This window comes from Mus musculus, chromosome 7, assembly GCF_000001635.26.
Source record: "Mus musculus strain C57BL/6J chromosome 7, GRCm38.p6 C57BL/6J".
NCBI lineage: Eukaryota > Metazoa > Chordata > Mammalia > Rodentia > Muridae > Mus > Mus musculus.
In genome coordinates, this window is record NC_000073.6 from 13021555 (window position 1) to 13040609 (window position 19055).

General features: G+C 51.9%; 4 protein-coding genes across 10 annotated transcripts; 1 reads left to right on the top strand and 3 right to left on the bottom strand.

Annotated features, from left to right (window-relative positions):
• Positions 1 to 2153: 2153 nt before the first annotated feature.
• Positions 2154 to 3035, bottom strand: Gm31649 (predicted gene, 31649). Its single transcript, XM_006540453.4, has one exon. The coding sequence runs from the start codon at positions 2989 to 2991 to the stop codon at positions 2446 to 2448; it is 546 nt and encodes a 181-aa protein (XP_006540516.2). The 5' UTR covers positions 2992 to 3035; the 3' UTR covers positions 2154 to 2445.
• On the top strand, positions 2598 to 9478 carry Trim28 (tripartite motif-containing 28). The gene is made up of 17 exons (NM_011588.3): positions 2598 to 3507; positions 3750 to 3862; positions 4090 to 4222; positions 6063 to 6198; positions 6279 to 6395; positions 6467 to 6581; positions 6854 to 7000; positions 7110 to 7224; positions 7327 to 7433; positions 7534 to 7570; positions 7653 to 7698; positions 7789 to 8041; positions 8122 to 8441; positions 8529 to 8652; positions 8735 to 8821; positions 8901 to 9038; positions 9135 to 9478. The coding sequence occupies exons 1-17, from the start codon at positions 3165 to 3167 to the stop codon at positions 9306 to 9308; spliced, it is 2505 nt and encodes an 834-aa protein (NP_035718.2). The 5' UTR covers positions 2598 to 3164; the 3' UTR covers positions 9309 to 9478.
• A 973-nt stretch (positions 9479 to 10451) lies between these two features.
• On the bottom strand, positions 10452 to 13223 carry Chmp2a (charged multivesicular body protein 2A). Of its 5 annotated transcripts, none has more exons than NM_001360733.1 (6): positions 13081 to 13223; positions 12275 to 12488; positions 11238 to 11267; positions 10881 to 11011; positions 10735 to 10796; positions 10452 to 10648 (listed from the first exon to the last, which is right to left on the bottom strand). In NM_001360733.1, exons 2-6 carry the CDS (start codon positions 12440 to 12442, stop codon positions 10521 to 10523), a joined length of 519 nt encoding a protein of 172 aa, NP_001347662.1. In that variant the 5' UTR covers positions 12443 to 12488; positions 13081 to 13223; the 3' UTR covers positions 10452 to 10520. The 5 variants fall into 5 exon arrangements, 4 of the variants coding, with proteins under 4 accessions (NP_001347662.1, NP_081161.1, NP_001347660.1 ...); NM_026885.3 differs by having other exon boundaries at positions 11088 to 11267; NM_001360731.1 differs by having other exon boundaries at positions 10879 to 11011; positions 11088 to 11267.
• Positions 13224 to 13565: 342 nt separating this feature from the next.
• On the bottom strand, positions 13566 to 16721 carry Ube2m (ubiquitin-conjugating enzyme E2M). Of its 3 annotated transcripts, NM_001168469.2 has the most exons (7): positions 16516 to 16721; positions 16067 to 16151; positions 15012 to 15106; positions 14880 to 14918; positions 14658 to 14761; positions 14288 to 14351; positions 13566 to 14200 (listed from the first exon to the last, which is right to left on the bottom strand). In NM_001168469.2, the coding sequence occupies exons 5-7, from the start codon at positions 14711 to 14713 to the stop codon at positions 14060 to 14062; spliced, it is 261 nt and encodes an 86-aa protein (NP_001161941.1). In that variant the 5' UTR covers positions 14714 to 14761; positions 14880 to 14918; positions 15012 to 15106; positions 16067 to 16151; positions 16516 to 16721; the 3' UTR covers positions 13566 to 14059. The 3 variants fall into 3 exon arrangements, with proteins under 3 accessions (NP_001161941.1, NP_663553.1, NP_001230897.1); NM_145578.3 differs by lacking the exon at positions 16516 to 16721 and having other exon boundaries at positions 16067 to 16424; NM_001243968.1 differs by lacking the exon at positions 16516 to 16721 and having other exon boundaries at positions 16001 to 16073.
• Positions 16722 to 19055: the final 2334 nt, after the last annotated feature.

The following is a 19055-nucleotide window of genomic DNA, read 5'->3' on the forward strand; positions in this document are numbered from 1 at the left end:
GGAGGTGTGCATTGGCAGGCCCATGCTGAGGCATCCCTTCCCCCGATGTAGCAGTTATATGATGTGTATAGCATGGAATAGAGTTCATTTAGGGCATGGGAAGGGGAGTAGGGAAGGTGGGGTGGGAGAGAGAGAGAGAGAGAGAGAGAGAGAGAGAGAGAGAGAGAGAGAGATTGAGGTATGGTGAGGTGGGAGGTGTGCATCGGCAGGCCCATGCTGAGGCATCCCTTCCCCCGATGTAGCAGTTATATGATGTGTATAGCATGGAATAGAGTTCATTTAGGGCATGGGAAGGGGAGTAGGGAAGGTGGGGGGGAGAGAGAGAGTGAGAGAGAGAGAGAGAGAGAGAGAGGAGAGAAAAGGAAGAAGAGAAAGAAGAGGAGGAGGAAGACACATGGAGAAAGGGGGGCAATGGGGAAGAGGAGAGAGGGAGAAAGGGGTCAGGGAGAGAAGGGAGTCAGAGAGAATAAGAGAGTGAGGAGGGGCAAGCAGCCCCTTTTATAGTAACCAGGCATACCTGACTGTTGCCAGGTAACTGTAGGGCAGAGCCTAGAAGGAATGCTAGCAACATGTGTACTTGGTGCACATAGGTCAAAAGAAGATGTCAGATCTCCTGGAACTATGGAGTTATGGTTGTTTGCTTGCTACCATGTAAAAATGCTGGGACAAAACAGTGCTCTCTGCAAGAGCAGCAAGTGCTCCTAGACTCTAAGCCATCTCTCCAACCCTTTTCTGATAGTATATTACTATTATTATTATTTTACTATATTGGTTGATGTGGTGGAGTATGTATCCAGTTTGACTTCACTATGTAGCACAGGCTATACTTGGACTCATACTCTTCTACAAGCACCTGCATTATACCGCATCTGTCTGTCCTACCTCAGAGTCTTAGCTCGCTTCTGTCTAAATTTTCTTTCCTGTTTGGGGACAGTGTCTGGATAGTTACTTCTACCAATACCTATAATTATTATTTTATTTTTAAAAAATTCACCAGGCATGGTGGTGTGAGCATTTAATCCAGCCCTCAGGAGGCAGAGGCAGGTGAATCTCTGTGAGTTGGCTAGCTGAGTCTACAGAACGCTACAGAACGAATTCCCGGACAGCCACGGATGTTACACAAAGAAACTGCCTTGAAAACAAAACAAAAACAACAAAAAATTAAATCGCATGTGTAGTGAATGCGCACACGTGCCTCAGACTGAGCATGAAGTCAGGACAATCTGAGGGAGTTGGTTCTTTCCTTGTACTTTGGGGTCTTGGTGATTAAACTCATGTGGTCAGGCTTGGTGGCAAGTGTTCCTGAGCCGTCTCACAGGCCTCCATCACCGCTCTTTCCCACCCCTTGCCGTGGTTCTGGTGTGGTGGGGATACAGCTTCGTACAGCCTAGGCAAGCAAGCGGTCTGCCACCCATTCAAATTCCCAGGCCCCATCACTTATTTACTTTGCCCTTGTGTCTCTGGTACCCTAAAGTCTGCTCCCGGGGTTGAGGTAGGCGTGGTTCACAGGCACCCTATCCTGGTGAGTCCAGTCCCAGCAGTCCGTGAAAATACTCCGCAAATATTTCTACGGGGAGCCCGCACTCCCCCCGCCCCCCAACCCCGTGCTTGCTTTGCCAGCTTCCAGATCATACCCTCCTTTCTTGAGGTAGGAAGTGAGAGTCCAGAGGCTGGGTCTGGTGGGGGCGTGGCCCGCCGAAGGGTGAGCGCTGAACTGCCGAGGAAGGAACAAAGGCTGGGGCGGGGCAAAGCCTTGGGCCCCCAGCCTGATTGGGAACAAAGGCCACACCCGGGACAGTGGCGGGATACTCCTCGTCTCTCCGCTGCCACGTGGGTGAACACCTGGTTCCGCGCGGAAGGGGTAGCCTCTTGCCGTTGAGAGCCTTGGAACTGCTTGCGGGCAACAACTCACTGTAGCCCAGATCCAGACTGGCGAACGGATTGCCAGTGCACTGCAAGGCTGCAGAGGCATCCACTCTCAGCACGGCAGTGTTTGGGAAGGGGGACAGGTTGCCTTTTCACATTGATCCTGCTTCTGAGATGAAACGCTTAGCCGCACTTGATCCTGCTATCCTCTACCTTAGATCAGATTCTTCAACCTAGGTCCAGCTCCTCAGTCAAGATTCCTCCCCAGGTCTTATTTCTCCCTCAGATAAGATTTATCAATCAGATCCAACTTTAATTCCTTAGCGTTAAATGTTCAGTTCTCCTAACACACACACAAAAAAAAAGAAAAAAGAAATCACACTAAAATCAGTATAGCAGAGGACTAACACAGAAGGGGCTTTCGAAGGACTGGGCAGAGTTTTACAGAATGGCTTCGCAGTATCTCTCTGTGATCTGCGGTTTGACTTGGACAACTTTCTGCTTCCCGAGTTTAACAATAAGAAAGTTTGGGTTAAGACCGCCTCCACGTTCGGCGGGAACTTCCTGGCAAAGACCCCCTCACCCCCTCCACCTGGGCTCCGGCGCTTTGCTCTGCCGTGGCCCCGCCCACCCTGTATTGTCCCGCCCCTCTTCCCCGACTATAGGCCAGGCTGCCGCTGCAGACGTCGCCACGCCTGCTGAGGAGGCGGGGCCTAAGGTTCGGCTCTGCAGGACCTGCGCGCTCAAGCACGCGGGTTGCCAGCCTGGGTGCACCGTGCGGTGGGCATGGGAGACGTCAAGCACGCACTCTGCGGGTGAATTCCTCACCAGCAGCATTGCTACTCTGGATCTAGAGGGGCGGCAGCGAGTGGAAGGGAGGGCCCTGGCGCGTGCGTAATCTGCGCCCCGCCCCCAGGCTGCGGTGCCCAACGCGCGTGCGCGGCGTCGTCGGCGCCAGATATTTCTGTCCCGCCTCCAGGCCGCGGCTCTTTCTGCGAGCGGCGCGCGGTCAGGCGGTTGTTCGCAAGTCTTGCGGCGCGAGTGTCTCAGAAGCGAGGGAGGAGGCGGCGCTGGTGGCGGCGCCGTCGTCTGTACAGAGGCCCGCAGCCAGCGGCTTGGCCGCATCTCGACAGCGCCTGGGGCGCGGCGGGCGTCGGCCCAGGAGACGCGTGGCGGCGCTCGGCCTCGCGGCATCGGCGGCTGCCTGGCCGTTGGCGGCGAGCGCACTTGCGCCTGCGCAGCGGGCTCCGTGCCCCTCCTCCCCTGGGCGGCCCCCCCACCCCCCCGGCGGCGTGTGAATGGCGGCCTCGGCGGCAGCGACTGCAGCGGCCTCGGCCGCGACGGCCGCCTCGGCGGCCTCTGGTAGCCCAGGGTCGGGCGAGGGCTCGGCGGGCGGTGAGAAGCGTCCGGCTGCTTCCTCAGCCGCGGCGGCCTCTGCAGCCGCGTCGTCCCCTGCGGGGGGCGGTGGCGAGGCGCAGGAGCTTCTGGAGCACTGCGGCGTGTGTCGCGAGCGCCTGCGGCCCGAGCGGGATCCTCGGCTGCTGCCCTGTCTACATTCGGCCTGCAGTGCCTGCCTGGGCCCCGCTACACCCGCCGCAGCGAATAATTCGGGGGATGGCGGCTCGGCGGGCGACGGCGCTAGTGAGTACTGGGTGGCCAGGTGCCCCTCCCCCTCCTCGCAGCCCGTGCTCGGGACTGCGCCTGTGCGAGAGTATGGGGGCCCGGGTAGGGTTAAGTAGGCCTGCTGGTTTAAGAGGGGGCGGGGAACGGGTCCTGGCCTCTGCCAATGCCCGTTACCAGGTCTGGACACCGAGGTGCAGAATGTGATGGGAGATGTCAAGAAATCAGAGGGTGTGCATGCATTCCCATTTTTATCTTGGCAGTGGTGGATTGTCCAGTGTGCAAACAGCAGTGCTACTCCAAAGACATCGTGGAGAATTATTTTATGCGTGATAGTGGCAGTAAGGCCTCTTCTGATTCCCAGGATGCTAACCAGGTATGTCCTGTGGGAAATCTTGGGGAAGAGGGAAGCGTGACCTTTTCCAGAGCCTCTCACCATCTTCACTAGTTTGGATTGTATCCTTATGCGGTCTCAGTGTCTGGGAGGGCGGCACAGATTTGAGTGCATTGTATGAATTTTAGCTTGTGTTTACTGGCAAGTAAATACAGGTCTGCTGGGTTAGGTCTGCCTGTTCTAACCCCCCACCTTTCTATCACTCACAGTGCTGCACTAGCTGTGAAGATAATGCCCCAGCCACTAGCTATTGTGTGGAGTGCTCTGAACCACTTTGTGAGACCTGTGTGGAGGCTCACCAGCGGGTGAAATACACCAAGGACCACACTGTGCGCTCCACAGGTATGTTGGATTTGTAGGCTGTTGGAACTGCCTCTGTCTTGGTTGACTAAAATGCATACTTGATGGATAGAACAAAGAGGATTTTCAGGAACCTGACACAGAACTCAGAAATGCTTGGGTTTCAGGAGCAGACTTTGGAGGTTTAGGTGGAAAGGGAAAGGCCTCAGGCAGAGGGTGTGTAGGGCATCTGCTACCATTGGTACTAGGAAGTCTCATGGAGGGGTGTAGGTCCTGGTAGTGGGTCACTTAGCATAAGCAGCTAGTAAAGGCTAGAACGAAGTGACTTCCATCTTTGCAGTTGGTGGTTCTCTGGCACCTGGCTTTAGACCAAAGAAAAAGTCAGGAGAGTTTTTTTTCTTCTCTCTCTCTCTTTTTTTTTGGGGGGGGGGAGGGTGTCGAGACAGGGTTTCTCTGTAGCCCTGGCTGTCCTGGAACTCACTCTGTAGACCAGGCTGGCGTTGAACTCTGGTATCTGCCTGCCTCTGCCTCCCAAGTGCTGGGATTAAAGGTGTGAGCCACCACTGCCCAGCTAAGGACATTTGTTAAGATAGTGGAAGGTAGTTGCTGAGGCGGGTGTGAGGAATCAGGAGGGATGAGAAGAGAGCTGCACTTACAGGATAGATGAGAGATGCAGGACTGCTCTTTTAGTGGTCCATAGTTTGGGCTTGGTTAATACAGCCTTGATTGGATTAGCATTGGGTAGGAAGGGGACTGATTTGTTAGTCTATTACTTTCTATTTTGGTGGCGCTGCTTAGGCTGGCCTTGGACTCTCCCAACCCCTCCAGGGCAACTCTTAGCTGTCCTGGAACTCACTCTGTAGAGCAGGCTGGCCTTTTAACTCAGATTCTGCCTTCCTGTGGCACCTGGCTTTGCCTTGGACTTTATTGCTCCTCCCATAACTCCAAAGTGCTGGGATTTAAATAGGCATTTGGAATGTGCCTGTTCCCTGCTCATTTTGTTTGTTTGTATTTTGCTTTTCAACACTGGGTTTTTTTGTATCAGCCCTGACTGTCTTAGATCTTTGTAGAATTGGCTGGCTTCAACTAACAGATACCTACCTTTGCTATTGAGTGCTGAGTTTATTAAGGCTTGCCATGCTCAGGTTTTTGGTTTTTGTTTGTTTGTTTGTTTGTTTATTTATTTATTGATTGATTGAGGCAAGGTCTGTATATAATCTTGTCCTTTAACTCACTATGTAAACAAGGAACCAGGATGGTCTTCATACAGATTTTACCTACCTCTGCTTCTCAAGTGGTGCTGGGTTTAAAGTTGTGAGAAGTTGTGACCCACCAGACCTTTTTTGTGGAAGTAGATAGCTCAGCATATAGTTACTGCTAGCCCATTTGGCCTGTAACTCACTATACAAATCAGGTTGGTCTCAAACTCCGGTCTGCTTTTGCCTCCCAAGTCCTGTGCCTCAGGGCTTTTGAGGACATCTCACTGTAGAAACAAGTCTGTTTTTGAATTCAGTATATGCAGTTCAGGCTTACCTTGAACTTGAGATCATTCTGTTTCCTAGGTGCTGATAATATGATTAGAATTTTTGACAGTGAGTGCTGGTGTTAACTTCTGTGAGCCATCAGGGCCTTGTTTATTTGGGAATGGTTGTTCATTGGTGAGTGGGAAGATAACCAGGAAATAGTAAGGACTTTCTCTTTACAAGCTTGCCTTTATTCCTTATTAGTTGGTGTAGTCATTTTGTGAGTAAAAAGCTTCCAGACCTAGATCTTTATCAATAAATGGGCCAAGGTTGTGGGACAAACTGGAATGGGGTCAGAAGGGGTTTGTTTTGTTTGCCGCTTGAGTTGAATGGCTGAGGGCATAATTCCTGTTTCCTAGGACCTGCTAAGACTCGAGATGGAGAGCGAACAGTCTACTGTAATGTGCACAAGCATGAGCCCCTCGTGCTGTTCTGTGAGAGCTGTGACACACTCACCTGCCGCGACTGCCAGCTCAACGCTCACAAGGACCATCAGTGAGTCTGAAGGCACACTGGGTAGTTGGAAACCATTATTTCTAAGTTTAGCATGCAGGCTCACTCTTTTGTGGTCTCAGGTACCAGTTTTTGGAAGATGCAGTGAGGAACCAACGTAAACTCTTGGCTTCACTGGTGAAACGTCTTGGGGACAAACATGCCACACTTCAGAAAAACACCAAGGAGGTTCGAAGCTCGTAAGTTCCGCTGCCAGGGGTATTGGGGTACCAGGGCAAGGTTATCCTTGCTTGATTGTCTTGTCCATTAGGATCCGCCAGGTGTCTGATGTGCAGAAGCGAGTGCAGGTTGATGTCAAGATGGCCATTCTGCAGATCATGAAGGAGCTGAATAAGCGGGGTCGAGTTCTGGTCAATGATGCCCAGGTAAAACTTAGGGCTGCAAGGGTATTAACCAACCTCTCCTTTCTTGTTTTTTGGTTTTTTTTTGTTTTTTGTTTTTTTGAGACAGGGTTTCTCTGTGTCGCTCTGGTTATAGACTAGGCTGGCCTCGAACTCAGAAATCCGCCTGCCAAAGGTGTGCGCCACCACGCCAGGCAACCTCCACTTGTGCTGGCAGCTGACATGACACTGCAGGGTGGAGAAGGATCCTAGTGCTCTCTGCTTTCCCTAACGAGACTGTTTTCCTTGAATTGCAGAAGGTGACCGAGGGTCAGCAGGAACGTCTGGAGCGCCAGCACTGGACCATGACCAAAATTCAGAAGCACCAGGAACACATTTTGCGTTTTGCCTCTTGGGCTCTGGAGAGTGATAACAATACAGCTCTCTTGCTCTCTAAGAAGCTGGTGTGTAGTGGTGGGCTTCATTCAGCTAGGTGGCCCCTCAGCACCTTAAGACCTTATAAGTTGCCAAGTATGCTCATATGCCATATTTTTGCACCCTCTCCCCCATTAGATCTATTTCCAGCTGCATCGGGCCCTCAAAATGATTGTGGATCCTGTGGAGCCTCATGGTGAGATGAAGTTTCAGTGGGATCTCAATGCCTGGACCAAGAGTGCTGAAGCCTTTGGTAGGTTGCTTAGCCCTTTTTTTTTGCTTGGACCATGGGAGCATTTGAGGTGAGGCAGTATTTATTATTGTGCCCAATGGGAATTCTCTTATCTTCATTCAGGCAAGATTGTGGCTGAGCGTCCTGGTACGAACTCCACAGGTCCTGGGCCCATGGCTCCTCCAAGAGCCCCAGGCCCTCTAAGCAAGCAAGGTTCTGGCAGTAGCCAGGTGAGCTGGGGAGAGAAACAAAGGAGAGGGAATGAGTGAGAATGAGGGCCATGGGGGCTACTGTACCTTGCTGATGGCACATGTTCTGTTCTGTCTCTAGCCCATGGAAGTACAAGAGGGATATGGCTTTGGGTCAGGTAAGTAGTTGTGCCTTGGAAATTGGGCTGGGTGAGTACCCCGTCTCTGTCTTTTCTGCCAACTCTTTTGTCTTCTGAGCAGATGATCCCTATTCAAGTGCAGAGCCGCATGTATCAGGCATGAAGCGGTAAGTGTGGCAGCCCATTGAAGTAGCAGGTGGGTACAGTATTGGTGTGGTAGGAATATATGTGAGCTCATGACAAGATACACTTAACAGGTCCCGCTCTGGTGAGGGAGAGGTAAGTGGCCTCTTAAGGAAGGTGCCACGTGTGAGCCTTGAACGCCTGGATCTGGACCTCACCTCTGACAGCCAGCCACCAGTCTTCAAGGTCTTTCCTGGAAGCACTACTGAGGACTACAATCTGATTGTTATTGAGCGTGGTGCTGCTGCAGCAGCTGCTGGTCAGGCTGGGACTGTGCCACCAGGAGCCCCTGGTGCCCCACCCCTTCCTGGCATGGCCATTGTCAAGGTAAGATGTACAGGATGGTCCTTAGAGAGTGAAACCTGTCACCCTAAGATTTTGATACTAAGAATCAAACTGTCTTATAGGAAGAAGAGACAGAAGCTGCTATTGGAGCTCCCCCGGCTGCCCCCGAGGGTCCTGAAACCAAGCCTGTGTTGATGCCTCTGACTGAAGGTCCTGGTGCCGAGGGACCTCGTCTAGCTTCACCTAGTGGCAGTACCAGCTCAGGCTTGGAGGTGGTGGCTCCTGAGGTTACCTCAGCCCCAGTAAGTGGGCCAGGTATCCTGGATGACAGTGCCACTATCTGCCGTGTCTGCCAGAAACCAGGTGACCTGGTCATGTGTAACCAGTGCGAATTTTGCTTCCACCTGGATTGCCACCTCCCTGCCCTGCAGGATGTTCCAGGGTATGTGTGAGGCTGGGCAGGATCAGATAGATTGTGGAGAGAGAGCTGGTTGTCATCTTTTACATTTCCTAATCTTCCTCATCCTAGGGAGGAATGGAGTTGCTCACTCTGCCACGTGCTCCCTGACCTAAAGGAGGAAGATGGAAGCCTCAGCCTGGATGGAGCAGATAGCACTGGTGTGGTAGCTAAACTCTCACCAGCCAACCAGCGGGTAAGAGCTGAATGCATGTGTTGTGTGGCCCAGTAGCTGAAGCTTTCCAAGCTACAACTCTGATATCTCTTGTATTGTCTAGAAATGTGAGCGTGTTCTCCTGGCCCTGTTCTGCCATGAACCATGCCGTCCCTTGCATCAGCTGGCTACCGACTCTACATTCTCCATGGTAAGTCCCAGAACAGGAGAGGTTGCAGGTGCCAAGAGGTGGTGACCCCCCTCAATGTCTATGTTGTCTCTCCCTACAGGAGCAGCCTGGTGGTACCCTAGACCTGACCTTGATTCGTGCTCGCCTCCAAGAGAAGCTGTCACCTCCTTATAGCTCCCCCCAGGAGTTTGCTCAAGATGTGGGCCGCATGTTCAAACAGTTCAACAAGCTGACTGAGGTGAGCCTGCAGAATGAAGCCGGGGGTGGGGGAGTATAGCAGGCAGGGGAAAGAAAAGCCAGGACCCACTCACGTGTGTATTCTTAATTGGAACAGGACAAGGCAGATGTTCAGTCCATCATCGGCTTGCAGCGCTTCTTTGAGACACGCATGAATGATGCCTTTGGTGACACCAAGTTTTCTGCTGTGCTGGTAGAACCACCACCATTGAACCTTCCCAGTGCTGGCCTAAGTTCTCAGGAGCTCTCTGGCCCTGGTGATGGCCCCTGAAGCTGGGGCTCTTGTGGTCAGCCCAGTCCAGCTCTGGTCTCTGTATTTTCACCCCATACCCTGTCCTTTGGTGGCCTGACTCCTGTTCTTGCTGGCCCCATCGTCCCCTCAGTCCCTCTTCACAAAATGGTTTTTACTTCTGTGGATTTAATAAAAACTTCACTGAGTCAGTTGCTCATGCCTCAGCTGTCTGGGGACTGTTCCTGAGGTTTTAAGACTCATTCTACAGGTGACCTTACTTCCCTCTTTTTGGCCAGGTGAAACATTTGTACACTGTCCTTGGTAAGACTTGGATGGAGCCCGGCGTGGTGGTGCACGCCTTTAATCCCAGCACTTGGGAGGCAGAGGCAGCCGGATTTCTGAGTTCCAGGCCAGCCTGGTCTACAAAGTGAGTTCCAGGAGCCAGGGCTATACAGAGAAACTCTGAGACAGAGTTTGGATGGAGGCCTCAGGTGTGCAGTGCCTCCCAGTGGCCAGATACAAATTTAGACACGAAGCAACTTAACTGCTTACATTTAATCAACTGCTTACATTTAATCAAAGTGGGTTGTGTGAGATTCTCAAAGGGTTTTTTTGTTTTTTTAAATATTATTTCTTCAGACACTCCAAGAAGAGGGCATCAGATCTCATTACAGATGGTTGTGAGCCACCATGTGGTTGCTGGGATTTGAACTTATGACCTTTGGAAGAGCAGTCAGTGCTTTTAAAGCGCTGAGCCCCCCTCAAAGGGTTGTTTTTACAGACATTGTCTGGCTATCCTGGACATCTGTAAATGAGGCTGGCTTTTAACTCAGATCTACCTCTAGAGTGCCAGGATTAAAGGTGTGCATTAGCACTCAAATTTAGCATAGCATTCCTTTCTATGACCCATAACTGAGTTTCATATCCCAAGTTGGTGGACAGTTACCACTTTAAATCTCATCTGTTGCCATGGATTGTTTGGTTAGTATGTGTTAGGTGGAGAGGTATATATGCATTAACTGGATGCTGCGCCCACTTGGGTCACTGGTTTAACTTGCTAACTGGTGGCCCTAGTGTGGAGCCTGCACCTGAGCGTGCTCAGAGCCTTTTGTATTAAGCACAATCATCTTCACTCGAGCCTGGAATTTGGGTCCCATTGTCACTAGTCATAAGCTCACAGCCTTGGTAAATTAGTGTCCAAATTTCTTTATTACAGGGGGACAGGATGCACTGAGTTGGGGTGGGGTGTTTTCAGTCCCTGCGAAGGTTCTTGAGCCTCTCTTCCAGGTCTGCATCAGCATCAGCCAGGGCTGAGGCTGTGGCCTCTGCTTTCTTCCCACCAGCTGCCACACTGAGTGAGCCTCCAGTGGAGGGAAGGTCTGCAGAGAGAGTTGAGGGTCAAGGGCTGTGCTTTGTGTTGTGGCTGAGCTTTGGGTGGGAAAATAGGTGGATTTGGAACACTCACTTGACAGCTCATCTGTGAGGCTCAGTCCCAGCTCATCCAGGACCTGGGACACAACAGCATCACTAGGAAAGAAAAAGAACTCATCAGGACTACGAATGGGTAAGGGTCCTGGTAAATATCCCTGCCTTCCTGTCAAAGTCTCACACCTCTCCTCTTCATCTTCCTCATCACCCATGGCATCATCAATTGCGTCATTCATCATTTCTTCCTTCATGTCCATGATCTCTGCCTGCCGTTCAAACTCCATCATGATCTTCTGGATCTGGGGTAATTTCAGCTGGAAGAAGGCAGGGAGGGTAAGTGACCTGCTTGAAGGTCAATGGGGATGGGAAAGTGGATTGGGAGGGACAAACCTGTCTGTTCATAGTGCCCATGGCCTTAGTAACACCCTTCATGGCTTGTGCCATTGAGTTGTTGGATTTTAGAGTCTGTATCTTGAGGGACACAGCTTGGATGTTGGCCCGCATCAACACAAACTTGCGTACATATCTCCGGGTACGCACCAGGTCTTTTGCCATGATTCGAACAGCATCCTGCCGAGTGGGCAAGAGAAGGATGACGCTGTGAGGTTATACTTAAGGTCACTTGCCCCTCCAAAATCTCACCCCTCTCTTAGGGATATCACTCCTCAGCCCATATATAGCCCAAAGTAGCCTCCTACTGACAATTCTGCCTCAAACCTCCCTTAATGAGGGGACTATAGGCATTGGCTACTAACCTAAGTATAGGAATGTGTATATAAAAGGCCTAGGCTCAGTACCTATTTCCTTCAATGTACAGAGTCACCTCCAGGATATCCACAACCTTTTTATTCAATTTGCACTCCTAGACTGTATCAAGAATCTGTCTTGGGAGCCGGGCAGTGGTGGCACACGCCTTTAATCCCAGCACTTGGGAGGCAGAGGCAAGTGGATTTCTGAGTTCGAGGCCAACCTGGTCTACAGATGAGTGCCAGGACAGCCAGGGTTACATAGAGAAACCCTGTCTCCCCCCCCCCCCCCAAAAAGAATCTGTCTTTGGCCAGGGATATGACTGAGGTAGGGCCCTGCCCCATATTTACAAAATCCTGGAGTCCCTGGCAGTGAATTAAAAAAAGACGTTCATCCAGGTTGTATCTAGAACCACATACAAATCCATTCAAGGTGCAGCTTCTATTCCCTACCTAAATGTTGCTGGCACAGCCCCAGGAAATAACCACCTCTGAGCAATTGTTCTTGTCCTTACTCCCATCCTTAACTCTTGCCTATTCATCACAGCTCACACTGCAACCTACATTTCTGTGTGTCTGGTCCACCTCTACTCCTTAGCTCTCTTGGTCTCCCAGTTTGCTACTTGACTTGGCAACATTTGGCTGTCGTGATGGCTAGCTTTCTGGAAGCTCACTTGTACTATCTGTGAAGAGGTCCTCCCTGACACCCCAAATTGGGAAATTACTGTTAACCCTTCATGATAGTTTGCTCAAAGCACTGTTTCACTGTTATCCTTAAAACAATGACTGAGACGGCACCTTGCTTCGTGTCCCATATCACTTGACACTTACCATCTGGCCTTGCTTTGCCATCTTTTTGATGTCCGCAATGATTTTCTTTTCCTGGGTTTCTAGTTTCTGTCGTTCCCTGTCCAGTTCTCTCATGGCTCGGTTCAGGGCCCTCTGGTTTTGCCGAAGTAGTTCCTCTGGCGTCTTCCGGCGCCCAAACAACAGGTCCATGGTGGTAAGACTCCACCAGCAGGTCTGGGACAACCGTCAGAACTAGCTGTAGAGTGCAGGGCCCAGGGCAGCAAAAGACAGAAAGGGTCACATAAGTAGATAGGGTGTAGAAACTGGAGGTACGCTTGAGTAGTCAAAAAGGATTAGCCGGTGAGAACTAGTTATACATTTCTGACTCAAGCACACCCACTCTACTCTCTGCTCTGCTTCCACAGACGATGGGGCAAGCCTGTTTCTGACTTAAGGGTGTGGTTCTGAACTGTTCCAGGGACCCAGACCTGAGTAGGCACATCAAGGTGATTGAGTACTGAGGAGGGGGTAGTTGTGAGGCCCCTCGACAAGGGAGGATAGAATGGAGTAGGTTCTGAAATGTGAAGTTGGGCCCTAAGGTGGGGTAATGGGCATGAATGCCAAGGAAACCAGGCTCGCGGGCGTAGGAGTGACGTTCTCAGGCTCAGGACGTGACAGACACTGAACAGGTCTTGGAGATGTTGAGCCTGCGTACCGAGGGCAGGAAGAGGTGAAGACCTCGATGTGGGTAGGGACAGGCGGACCGCGCGGCATCCGATGCCTCGGCCCAAAGCCCCCTCCTACGCTGCCTACCAAACGGGACCTGCGGCTCAGCAGAGACCACTCACCGGAGCCGAGAGAACGATGGGTTTCCGCTTCCGGGTCACGCCTCTACCCCTCCGAAGCCTTGAGACTCCACCAACGACAACCCCTCGGTTCGGTAGCCCCTGCTGCGGCCGCCGTTTCCGGATTAAGCGACCTGACGTCACACGACCCACCCTCTCCGGGAATGCTGGGAAGTGCTAGGACGCACGCGCACAGCCAGCCACAGAAGCGCATGCGCAAAGGGCCACGCACCTCAGCAGAAGGTACAGGTCCCACCCAAGCCAGCCTCACAGGCCCATGGCGGGAGCACAGCTCGACTGGCTATTCATTCTGGAAGGCCCATACTCCACCCACTTTTGGGCAGTTAATAAATGGCATTTTAGCAAGTGCTTGGCTCGAACCAAATTAGGCCCACACATGGCATAAAGGGGCAAGCCTGGAAATGACTTGTAGGCTCCCTTATGTTGGTGTAAGGTCCAGGAGCTGAAATTAGCCGATTCTTCCATTGCTTGCACCTCATCCCAGTGAGTGGTCCCACCCAATCCACGGCCACATTTATCTTCATTATAGACGCTGGTGGACCTCACTTGTACCTCCCACCCCACAGAAGGAAGAGGCAGAGGCCATGCAGTAACATTCCCCTTTAATAGCCTGGTGGGACCTCCAGTGGTGGTGGGGTGGGTTGCTTGGGCCTAGCGACCCAGGCCCATTGCCCACTTACCCCACAGTCAAGAGTGGGGAGTTGGACAGCACCCAGCGGGAGGGGGGGGGCGCTAAACAAGCCAATTCATTTCCCATCGCTGAGCAGGTCGGGGGGGAGGCAGCACCGACCATAATCACGTGGTGGTCAAAAAAAAAATAACTAGGGGCAGGTGACAGGGAAGAGAGGCAAGGCCAAGGCAGGGGCCAAGGCTACCCCACACACCTTACCCGGGCCCCCAATAAATATTTGCAGGGGATGCCTGGGCCGGTAACCCTGGCAGGGATGGGTAATTGCTAACCCTATTTCAGGCAGCGCTCGAAGTAGGTGGACCCGATGTAACCACCTCTCATGGAGCGCTGCACATTTTGTTCAAACAGCCGCCGGTTGTTCTGCAGGACCTCAGCAGCCTCCTTGTTCAGTGGGTCCTCAGGGTTCGGCTCCTGTGGCCGGTACAAGTGGAAGTCAACAGGCAAGAGAGAGGCAGATGGCCAACAAACCCTCAGCTTCAAATGCCTAACCCTACTTACCAAGAAGAGATACTGCAGGCCATAAATTATGGAGTTTATCGTAAGGACTGGCTTCCAGTCCTCTCTGTGGGCAGAGAGCATCAAGGTTATCAGGGGCTGGTGAGTGGGAGGCTGCTACAGGCCCTGCTAATACTGAACAGGTTAGGCCCATAGAAGGCCTTTTAACATTGAAGTGTGAGATCTAAGAGTGAAGATACGGGACAGGGCAGGACACAGAGAAAGCCAAGGTCAGGTCATTAGAAAAACAACTAAGACAGAAACAGATTGACCATAAAGGGGAGGGAAGGACAGAGATAGATGCAGTGTCCACAGAAGGCTGAGGATACCTGGAAGGCAGGTCTTGGGAGGGAAAGGAAGGCAGTGCCCTCACCTGAGGATGTTGAGGCAGACGTTGCCCTCGAGGTCAATGTTGGGATGATAAACCATTGTTTCACACTTCACCTTGGGAGGGTCATGTGGGTAACCCTGTCCCACCTGGCTCCAGAAAAAGAGAAAGGAGATGGGAAGGTGTAAAAAGAGAAAGGAGATGGGAAGGTGTTTTGGTTGTACCCAGTCTTCTCCACAGAGCTACCTTTGTACACTTGAGACTCACCTTAAAGCTGAATACAAACTTGCCACTTTTGTAGAAGCCCTGGAAGAGGAAGGGGGAGAGTGAATGAAGACCCTACTCTTATGGGGCCACCCCTGGTCTGTTCTTGGGAATCCTGCCCTGTTTTACTCTTACTTCATCAGGACAGATCACCAGCTTGAAGTTGAGGAGGTCGTCTGGGTCTGAGAAGCTGATGTCACACGTCTTGGGCAGGTTCAGCTCGTTAATGTCTAGGTTTGGACAGCATGGAAAGGGAGAGAAACAGGTAAAAGAAAGGAGGTCTGGGCATGTGTCAGCAGAACCCATAAGTTCGCTTTCTAGACCTGAAGAGCTTTGTGTGGTGTACTTTAACTCAGTCTGTACTACTCCATATTCTTTCCACTTTCCAGTCTCTACGTGGACTCTTCTGGATACACAGTATCCCATATACAAGCATCTTCAAGTATAACTGCCCATCTCTTGGGAAAACCCTTACCCAGCTAAGTCCTCCACAAGTTCCCACAACATAGTCCCCAAGAACCTCTACTCCCATAACCCTTGCTTCCAAGAACCCTGAGCACCTTAAACCTGAGGTTTTCTATCTCTAGTCATTATCTCCACTCACTACTGTTTATCTGTCCACCGCAATTCAAGGACCATGACACCGGCCCCCCAACACTAAGTCACCCCTTCTCATCAACCACCCACCTCCACTGTCCTTCCTCGTCTCCATCTTATTACAAGCCCAAGATCCCATCTCATCCTTGAGATTTCCTGTATGGTAGCTTAAATTGACCCACACTCACATTTTTTAGTTCCTGTAACCTTCTTTTCTCCCTCCTCTTCACCTCAAACTCAAAATTGCTCTGCCTGACCCTCTGGACCTGAGTCTTGGGCCACGAGTCCCCAGTTTAAAACACTAAACCGTCTCCCACTTATTCCCAATTCGTAACCTTCACAATCTTCACGACACGGCACCCCAGAGCAAAGTTCTCGTCTGACTCTCAAAACTATACCCCTCCCCTAACAGATTCCGCGTCCCTAACACTCCAGGCCCGAGTATCCCAACGCCCCAATCTATGACCCTCCCTAGTGACCGCACCCCCAGTCCCGCATCACAACCCTCGAAACCTGACCACCAATACCAAATATCAGGGGCCGCATTTTCTCGCCACGGTCCCTGACCTCGAACGCAGGGTCCCGACCCCTACCCTTCTGAATCCGGAGCTGCGCCGCCGACGCCTTCTTGCTGCTGCCCTTGGTGCCGCCGGCCGACTCCTCCTCCTTCTTCTGCTGCTTCAGCGAGAACAGCTTGATCATCCTGCCGCCGCCGCCGCAGCCCGCCGCCGCGGGGGCCCGGGACCCCGGCCACCCGGCCCCCCGCCGCCGCCTGCGCCGCTTCCGCTCCTCGGACCCGCTACCGCGGCCTCCTCCGCTGCCGCTCGCCCGGCCTGCCGCGCTGCTCCGCGCCCACCGCACGGCCCGCCTCGGCTCCCGTAGTCCGGCTCTGGCCTGGCTAAGCACCTCGGGTGTGTTCGGAGGTGCTCGGGAGGACTCGGCGATCCTCGGCCCCGCCCCTGCTACGGTCCCCGCGCCCTCCTCCCCCTCTTCCGCTTGGGTCTGGTGAGGCCCCGCTGCGGCTGCGGACGCCGGCCTTTACAGGTCCGCCGCTCTCCCGCCTACTTGCTCCCTCTGCTAGGAGGCTGCGGTGAGGTGGAAGGAGGAGGCGGTAGCCGCGCTTGCGGCGGCAGGGTACCGCAGGGTACCGGTGGAGGCTCAGCTTCCGCGGCAGGCGCGGCTTCGATGCGGAGGTCGGCAACGGCCTCGGGCGCCCCGCCGCTTCGGCACTTTCCGTCGCCTGCCCACTTCGGTTTTTCCTGCCTCAGCTGTGCTCTGCGCCTGCGCAACCCTTGCAGCCCCCTGGTTCCTCCTCATTGTAGTTTGAGGTTCGGTCTTTTTCGGTTAAGCTCGGGTATTTCCGTTTGTGGAGGTGACTATTCGGCGGTCTAGCGGGTACTTCCTGGGACGCGCACCCAGTAGAGTAGGAAGCAGTGCTTGCGACCATTTTTGAGCGAGGCGGGTAGTGAGTGGCCGTTTGGCTCTCGGTGGTTCCATTCAATCTTACACTTACGCGGAGCGCAGCGGAACCGGGCTAGACTGGATCTTTGCTCTCTGAGGATTCAGCAAACGCAGGGCCTGGACGTTTTAAGGGACGTTGTCGAAGGGTGCAGAAGCAGGCTCCCCTAATCCCACCGCAATCCCAGATTCGGATTGATGTAAACTAGTTTAAATTTCGAATTGCTCTGGAGGCTTGAGGCATCAAGTTGGCTTGAGCCCAGGCGCTCAGGGATACCCTAGGCAACACATCGAGACTCTTGTTCCTTAAAATAGATTTCTATTGTGCAACAGGCTGTGAGCAACTGTGTAGTTCTAGGGTCCAAGGTGGACGTGGGTATAGGACTCATAACTGCGGCTTAGAGAACAGCAGAAGTGGCATTGGCTCTCTCGAGTGGCATTGTGCCTCTCGATTGGCTTATGTTGAGTGAGCTTAGGGTGCTTGGGAGGCAGAAGGAAATAGCTCAGGATGGGTCAGTGACTTCAGGCTGTCATCTAGGAATCCAGCCGAAGCCAGAGTCTAAATGCTTCTTGTTGCTTGTCTGGTCACAGCTTGAAAAACATGGCCAGAACAGGTTCGGACTCTGTTCTGCTCTTTGCCATCTGACAGCATTTGTGCCACCCAGCATGACCCGCGGTTCTACATTCCAGACTTAGCCAGCAGCACCCTCCTCCTCCTGACTTTTTAAGGCTAGCTCATTCTGAGACTCAGACAAATCACTCTAGAACTGTTCATTACTGTCTTGTCAGTTACCATTTTTGTCAGTTACTATCTATGCTGACTATTTTTGTGCAGCTGTTGTTTTTCTGGCTTGCTTTCTTCCAGATAGGATCCATCTCTGTAGTCCAAACTCAGCACGTAGTCCAGGCTGATCTTGAACTAACATTATTCCTGTTGTCTCTGTTTCCTGAGTGCTGTGGTTACAGATACATCCCTCCTTTTTCTGACCCTTCTAAAGTCCTATGGCTGTGGCTACATGGGGCTCTGGCTAATCTTTCTGGTCCTACAGTTCTACTGACTGGGGTAGCACTTGCCTGCCTGTGTTCATTCACTACCCCTCAGATTGGATTCTAAATTATGCTTAGCTTAACTCAGGATCTTTGGTAGCCTGTGAGACAGGAGAGATCAACACTGAAAATTATGGGGACTTAAGAAAGGAATAGAGTGGCTGGAGAGATGGCTCAGTGGTTAAGTGCATTGACCGTACTTACAGAGGTCCTGAGTTCCCAGCAACCACATGGTGGCTCACAAGCATCTGTAATGGGATCTGACACCCTCTTCAGGTGTGTCTGAAGACAGCTACAGTGTACTCACATACATGAAATTAAAAAAAAAAAAAAAGTGGTGGTGGAGGAATAGAGCCTCTGACTCTGTAGCCTGGTTGAACCTGATTTTTCCCTTGGAGAAGTAGGAATGCCAGTACAATGAACAGCTGCTTCAAGGCATTTCTTCCCTCTCAGCTGTAGACCTACAATTTTCTAGGAATCTCACCAGAAGCTCCATTATAGGAAAAAGGTGTGTCCTAGACATGTAGTAGCTTCTGGTCTTACCTTCTCTGATTATCCCATCCCAGGCATCTCTGCAGCCACCCTCTAGCCTTTTCAAAAGAGGAAGGAAACAAGTTTCTTAGCAACCGTTTGGAATGTGACTTGAGAGCCATGAAAAAGGTATTATAGCTAATGCTAATACAATTGAGGCTATCCCTTGAGGGTCCTATATATACCACCTTCCCCCATTCTCCCTCTGCAAACATGTAACTACACTTGATTATATGTTATGTTGTCTATTTCTGAGCACTTCTCTCATGCTTAGAGCTTATATTAAAATATCCATACTTTGCTTTTTACTTGCTATAGCTGAAATTCTTTTCTGCACTAGAGCCATGAATCTAAGTTTGTCCTGAGTCCAGATCTCTGTATGATTAGGGTATTTCACAGGCAGCTAGAGGTTGCCACATGGATCTGTGTCTTTGTCCCCTCACAACTGACAGTTGGAGGGAATAAGAGTGTCATAGGGACTGGGGACCCCCTTGTTCTGCACAGGATCAACCTCTCTGTGATGTGGTTTGGCTTGCCTACTTAACC